General features: G+C 37.8%; 1 protein-coding gene across 1 annotated transcript in view; it reads right to left on the bottom strand.

The window, feature by feature from the left end:
* The window catches only part of LOC111152008 (maltase-glucoamylase 2 (putative)), an 89,418-nt gene that overhangs the window by 1,055 nt on the left and 80,696 nt on the right, over positions 1–7,667 (bottom strand). Inside the window, exons 45-47 of the mRNA XM_022510273.1 lie at positions 6,164–6,213; positions 1,756–1,929; positions 7–428 (exon numbers count right to left, since the gene is read on the bottom strand). Of these exons, the coding sequence (XP_022365981.1) occupies positions 7–428; positions 1,756–1,929; positions 6,164–6,213 (646 nt within the window). The remainder of the gene's footprint in view (positions 1–6; positions 429–1,755; positions 1,930–6,163; positions 6,214–7,667) is intronic.

Raw genomic sequence — 7,667 nt, forward strand, 5'->3', positions numbered from 1 at the left:
GTAGGTGTAAAGGCAGTAGAACCTGTCGGGGAGGGAGTGTCCGTGGTAGGAAGAGTACTATTGCTAGCGGTCGTGTTTGTGGGGGAAGGTGTAGTGCTATCAGAAACATTAGGATTAGTTATAACTTCAGTAGTACTTATTAGGAAAGATGTAGTGGTACTAGGACCAGTAATACTAGTTGTAACTTCAGTAGTACTTGTTGAGAAAGTAGTGGTTGGGATAGGAAGAGTGGTACTAGTATAAACAGAACTAGTGATAATAGTCTCAAAAGTGGTAGCTGTAGTAGAAACTGTAGAAGGATGTAGAGAACCTGTGGGGAAGGTACTTGTCATAGTTGTAGTAGAAACTATAGGGCCACCATATATCCATGTAACCTCTGTTAGCTTTTCTAGGCTGATAATCTTGTTGGTAAGTTGAATAGTCAGCTTCTGTCAGAAAAGAAGAGATAAAGGTGGTATTTGAGTACTTCTTAAACATCACATTTAAGTCATTTTTCAAATTACAATTTAACAAAAACCAATATAGTCATTCTTTTCCAGAGATTAATAAAAGGATATAAAGATTCCTTTCCGGGTCACTGACTCTAGACAGGTAAATAGGGGAATATGTTGTGTGCATGATCCTTGTGCTGGAAATCTGTGTCTTTTCACTTCATCAAGCCACACCACATTGCTTACAAGTATTTGCAGCTTTGATTAAGCATTGATAACCAACACTTATAAAAATCTCTTTCCTTTGCCACTAGATTTTAACCTTCCAAAGGGCAGTCCGGTTTCAGGTTTTCACCAACCCCAACACCTAGTATAGTGCCTGGCATATAATAGGCATCTGATATGCTACAAAATTTCCTACAAAGAAGGTCTGCATTAGTCTTAACTGGGAGTAATTACTTGCAGAGTGTGGTCTTGAGCTCAATAGCCCAGGAAAAATGTGTTGAAGTAGAGAACTAGCAAAGACTAGAGAGAGAAAAGCTATCTGATTGTTCGGAGGATCATTTTCTAAAATCCAAGTATTAGCAGGGCAGGTACTCATTCACTGCTTGGAGCACAGGAACGATACTTATCCATTTTCACTTTGCTAAATGATCCCCTCCAGGTCACTGGATCATACTTAGGACAGGTCTAGTGTTATAAAGCGGGATACTTTTCCTTCTGTGGTTACTCTTGGTAACTCTACTGGTAATTTGTCTTCCAAGTAGATAGCTCCAAAAGCAGACCCTGCTAGAAGGCCTAGTAGGGTCTGCTATTTATCACTCTGTTTTGTTAACCAAATAATTTTATTTCACATCACAGGTGGGACATAATCATCATGATGATCACCATAGTTGAATTTGCACCAACCTGTAAGATCTACCAATTTGATCAGGGTCATGAGCAATTTCAGGAAAGAGGGAAAAATCTCCAACAATTTTAGAGGATCACTTTTTCATTTTAGCCTCTGTCACAGAAGGAAATAAGCTTTGTTATGCTAGCATGAGATACTAACCTCACTTAACACATAGAACCACTTCTGGGAAGCATATGGAAAGGCTTTCACCAGACCATTGATCATAGATTCCTGGACTACATTGGGAAGACCACTGATGCTACTCATTTTACAGTAGGATTCAACACTCCCACCTTTTCAGGAACATACTACTGCATGTATCTTTATAACCTTTCAAATACAAGCAAGTGAAAGCATGAAAATGAAAGTGGTGATAACTCTGCAGAATAATAAAATTAATTTATGATATAACATTCCTTTGCGACATACCTGACTGTAAGGGTCACTGTTGAAATTCACCACTGTAATTTCCTGGTTGTCATAGGTGAGATTGACTTGTATCACAGAAGTAGAGCTTGTTCCCCAGATTTTAATATATCCAACTTTCAGTGGATTTGAGTCATTCAGATACTTATTGTGTATGGTCTGGATTTGCAATAGATTCTATAAAGAATATATAAAGAGAAAAATACATAGGACATCTATCAAGAGACTGTATTTCACATTAAAATATTAAGAAACCTCAAATTACTATTGTTGTGCTGGTTTGCTGTTTTCATACTTAAACACTTCATGAAGATATACTTCCTGAGCATCTGCTATGATAAATTTGATAACACCAACATAATGAAAGTTATTTTACTTATATCGTTACTAATTTTTACAAAGATTTTGAAAAGCAAGCATCGTTATCTCAGTTTTACCGATGAGGAAATTGAGGCTCTGGGAGTAAAGAGAGTAGCTAAATGACAGAGATATGGTTGGAATCATGATGCACCCATGTGCGTAACTCTGTATGAGTTAACACAGTGTGAACACAGAATCCCAGCAAACAGCCCCTAGACTAAGGACAGTTTGCAATACGTCTAGGACTTGACAAAATCATGAGCTGTTTTTGTATCAACACAAGGTTTAAACTAATGTGAGGTAAGTCACAAAGTAGTATGTGATTAAGGCCTAAATGAAAATCATAGTAAATATTTGTTATGGGTGCTAAGAGAAACGAGAAATCGCTACAGAATAGGGAGAGTCAAGAAAGGGCTTAGGAAGGGCATGGGACTTTAGGAAGCCTGGAAGGGTGGATGGATTTAGAAAGGTGAAATGAATGAGGAAGGGGCTGGAGGCAGAGTCATGTGGGAAAAAAAGGCATGTTTATTAAGTGCAAGAGCTGTGGTAGCTCATGCTGAGCAAACAAAATAAGACTGGTTAAGATGGGTAGGATGAGGAAGATTTTATGTGATGCATCAAGGAGATAGTTGCAGTGGAGTGACGCCACAAACTCCTTGACTCTCATGGCAACAGTAGAAAGAAAAAGTAATCCATTCAACTGGCTTTCTGGAGAATTTAATAAGCTTTGAGACTGACTGCACAAGCAGAATCAAGGGAAAATGAAGAAAAGGGGATACAACTTGAAGTAAACGGGTGTGCTGAAGCTATTATTAATTTGGGAGAGCCTGCCATTAAATTGCCTGGAATTCTGAAAGCCAGTTGATAGTTTGAAATTGGCTAAAATGGTGGGAATACTTAAACCACAGGAATTAGCAAATGCCACAAATCAGCTCCACACCCCCATTACCCCATGCCAGCCAGCACGCCATTGATAATTACCCCATGGAAAGTTAGAAGCTTTCTTTCATGTCAAGCCTCTGATCCTTAGAAAGAAACGCCTTCAAAGATCACACAGAAATTAGAATTCACTTATCACTTCTTTGGAATAAGAGGAGAATGAGGTTTTAGAGTTAGAAAGCATTTAAGGAAAATGTAATGCTTTATAATAAAGAAACACAGGTTAAACAGGGGAAGTGTCTTCCCTATGTTAAATAACTAGTTCATACAAACAGAACTAAAATCCAGGATTTCTAAATCAACAGTTTCATTTTAAAAAAACAACATTTTGAAAGGAAAGATATGTAGACTTCAATTCAACTTTTCTTAAATTAAGAACAAAGAATTTACATATTTAATTAGCATGAAAAGCATGAAAATGAGATCAAAGTCCTGCATTTAGTTTCAAAAAGGCAATGTGGGATGGAGAGAGCATGACCTGACAATCATGTCTATGAAGATAATTTGAAAGTTTTAGATGACCATGAGATTTATGTAATGCGTGTGTTTAACAATTTAGATGACCATGAGATTTATAATATATGATACATATGTTTAAAAAATTAAATTAAAAAAAATTTAAAAACGTGAGGCAGTAAGAGTAAGAAAACAGAGTATAGCTAAAAAGAGGTAATAGTTGGACAGTGAACTATCTATTGTTTCATGTCACTGATGTTTCGAGGTTGATTGTTTTGCAGTATAAAGTTCATGTCATCCTACAGAAATATATGGCAAACCATATATGTAATTTTAAATTTTCTCATAGCTACATATTTTAAAAGTAAAAGGAAACAGGAGGAATTGATTTGAAAGTACATTTTATTTAACCCAACATATCCAAAATATTATTATGTTAACATGTATTCAATATAGAAATATTAATGAGGTATTTCACAATCTTTCAAATATTTCAAATTAGCCTAGTCACATTTCCAGTGCTCAAAAATCACATGGGGTACCTGGGTAGCTTAGTCGGTTAAGGGTCCAACTCTTAATTTCAGCTCAGGTCATGATCTCAGAGTCAAGAGATAAAGCCCCACACAGGCCTCCACACTGCACTGGGTATGGAGCCTGCTTACGATTCTCTCTTTCCCTCTCCCTCTGCCATCCCCCCAAATCCACTTACACTTGAGTGTGCATGTGGGCTCTCTTTCTCTCAAAAAAAAAAAAAAAAAAAAAAAAGTTACATGTGACTAGTAACTATCATACTTGGATAATGCAGCTCTAAGATATTCCTTCAACTGGGTACCATGTTTTGAGAGGAATCTAGACTAATTGTGGTCCAAACAGAATAATCAGATCTGTTTAGGAATAAAACAGAGGAAGTGTGAAGTTAGCCTGCAGATGAATAATTCCAAAAGAAGACGGAAGGTATATATAACAGACATCTTCAAATAACTGAAGCACTGCTATGTAGAAAAGACAATCGATTTGTGCTATGCTATTCCTTAAACGTAAATCAATAGATAAAAATTATAGAGAAGCAAATTCTAGGTTTGACATAGAATGATATTCCTACTCTAATGAGAATGATATAGGTTATCTCTGGAGTCATTTAACATGCCTGGTAGATTGGTTGTATTATTTTCTCCAATTATTCACTCCTCCCTATTCATACTCTTTTTCCATGTAAATGCCCTCCCTCTCTGGATGGGTCATTCTGTCTCACCTTTGTCTTAGGTCTTGGCCATCTGACTTCCCTTTGCTAATAGAATATTAGTCAACTTGCTGCAAATTGGAGATTTTAAAAAATGCTAAAGCATTTCCACTTCTGTTTTTGCCCCCTACCACAGTCATAAAAACCGTCCTTCCCAGAACGGCCATAGGCAATCTTAGATCATATTAATATAAGGACTGGCTTGGAAATTTCCAGGCAATTTAATAGTGGGTTTTCCCAGGGAAACCTGGGTGGTTCAGTTGGTTAGGCGTCTGCTTTTGGCTTGAGTCATGATCCTAGAATCCTGGGATCAAGCCCCATATTGGGCTCCTTGCTCAGTGGAGAGTCCACCAATCCCTCTCCCTCTATGTGTGTGTTCTCTTTCACTCTCTCTCTTTCAAATAAATAAATCTTTAAAAACAAAACAAACAAACAAACAAACAAAAAAAAAAAAAACCAAAAAAACCCAAAACAAAACTGTAGGCTTTCCCAAATCAACAAGAGCTAGCTTTAGGGGTGCCTGGGTGGCTCAGTGGGTTAAAGCCTCTGCCTTCAGATCAGGTCATGATCCCAGGGTCCTGGGATCGAGCCCCATATCAGGCTCTCTGCTCAGCAGAGAGCCTGCTTCCCCCTTTCCCCTGCCTGCCTCCCTGCCTACTTGTGATCTCTGTCAAATAAATAAATAATTTTTTTTTAAAAAAAGAGCTAGCTTTAGGATGCCCATTTACTTCAAGTTATATCCCATTTTCTTCATTTCCCCTTGATTCTGCTTGCAGTCAGTCTCAAAGTCTTGTTAATTCTCCATAATGCCAATTGAACATATTTCTTTTTCTTAGATCACTGAAGAGCCAGCTCTCTCTCATACATACATACCTATGTGAGTGAGCACAGCCAGGATCATCCAAGCAGCCAAATAGTCCTGTTACTGAGTGTAAGCCAGCCAAGATCAGCTAAGTCCAGCCCAGATTACTGGGACACTAAAAACTCCTGGGCTAAATAGTTTATTGTTTAAATTATTTATTTATTGTTACAAGCTGCTGAAGTTTTGAGGTTGTTTCTTATAAACCATTGTTGTGCAATACATAACTGGTCTAGCATTTATCCTGCAAAATATTATCGGCCAGAAAATGCCGTCTCATCCCCAGAAAACATGCCGTACATTTGAAGACCTATTTTTTCACCAGCATTATATGAACTACAAGTTTCTTCTTATAAAAAACTGATGGCATATTGGATAATTGTCAAAATAAGGACGGTTTATCCTTATGTTAATGTCAACAGACCCAATTTATAAGTGTAAAGGTAGGACGTTCCTCCTATTAAGATATAGGATATTATTTTGATACAGTTAACTGGTAATGTTTAATCTGTAGCTACCTGGGAATGGGTTTATAAAATTCAATAAAATAGTCTTACCTGAGCTGCAGTAAAATTTGCCAAAAAATAGTTTCCGTTTTCATAGGTATCTGCAAGCAAGAAAAAAGAATAAACTACTCATTGCTTCAACGGTAGCAGATAATCTTGTATATAGTCAAAGGGGTCACAATTACTGATCAGAATAATCATGACCTCTCTGAGAAACATTAAGGATAAGTAGCCAAGGGATTCTTTCACTCCAGGGTAGTATGGGGATGTGCATATGGAAGAGGGTATTTCAAGTGAGGATCAAGTGGTTGTAAAACCAGAAAATCTTGGTTGAACTGAGGATAGATATCCCAGATGAGGAAATGTGAAGGCTCCTGACTGGTTTCTTCTGTGCCAATGTAGCAAGCAGGTAACCATGAAGGTTGACATGGCTATAATGATAAAAGCTCAAAGCAGAGGAGAGTAGCTAGGAATTCAGGCTCAAGTCAGACTGACATGGGTTCAAATTCCTGCTCCTACACTTAGTAGTTGTGCAAACTATGGCAAATATCATTTTATCATCTGTAAAATGGAGACAGTATGCAACTACGCTGCATGAGCAAAGTAAGTGCTCAAAATGTATTCTTTACTATCATTAGCAAAGTTATCATCATCTTCACCTTCATGATTCTTCTCTTAGACCATCCTACCACATTGCTCTAGTGCCCAAGCCCTCCTGCCTCTACATAACTTACTCCATCAATTCCTCCCCAGACCCTCTTTGCTCCTCTAGGTTCCAGTTATGCTCCAGAACACTCCGTTCTGACAAACCCTTTCCTTGTTCTCTCTATAGGAAACAACCACATTTCTTTTTTAGTGCCATATTGTCTTAAAAAAGGTAGCCTCTGTTTGTTATGTCTGTGGACTCGACTCATAATTCACTCCTACATCTCCTGTATTTCAGTTCTTATGTTTCCTTATTTCACTGAATCTGATCTTTTCAAAGTCACCAGCGACACAGTATATTAAATCTAAGTATTTCTTCATGGTATTTAGGTGTTTTAGATCTGTTTCCCCACACATCGCTTCCTTGAAATAATCCTTAGTAGATGCCCACTTTACTCATTCTTCTCATGTAGGTTCTATAATTGTTACTTCTTAAAAGTCAGTTCCATTTCATGTTCTGTTCTTGCCCTTATCAACATTCCATCTCTTACCAATATTCCAATATATCTGTCCTTGAAGCAATTATTTCTCCTTTCTTTTCTATAAATTACCTCTACTCTTGCAGAAATAATCATAAAGCCTATTTTTTTAATTTCTTTTCAGCATAACAGTATTCATCGTTTTTGCACCACACCCAGTGCTCCAGGCAATACGTGCCCTCCCTAATACCCACCACCTGGTTCCCCCAACCTCCCACCCCCCCCCGCCCCTTCAAATCCCTCAGGTTGTTTTTCAGTCCATAGTCTCTCATGGTTCACTTCCCCTTCCAATTTCCCTCAACTCCGTTCTCCTCTCCATCTCCCCTTGTCCTCCATGTTATTTGTTATGCTCCACAAATAAGTGAAACCAT

This window comes from Enhydra lutris, unplaced genomic scaffold, assembly GCF_002288905.1.
Source record: "Enhydra lutris kenyoni isolate GAN:26980312 unplaced genomic scaffold, ASM228890v2 scaffoldscaffold27, whole genome shotgun sequence".
NCBI classification, from domain to species: domain Eukaryota; kingdom Metazoa; phylum Chordata; class Mammalia; order Carnivora; family Mustelidae; genus Enhydra; species Enhydra lutris.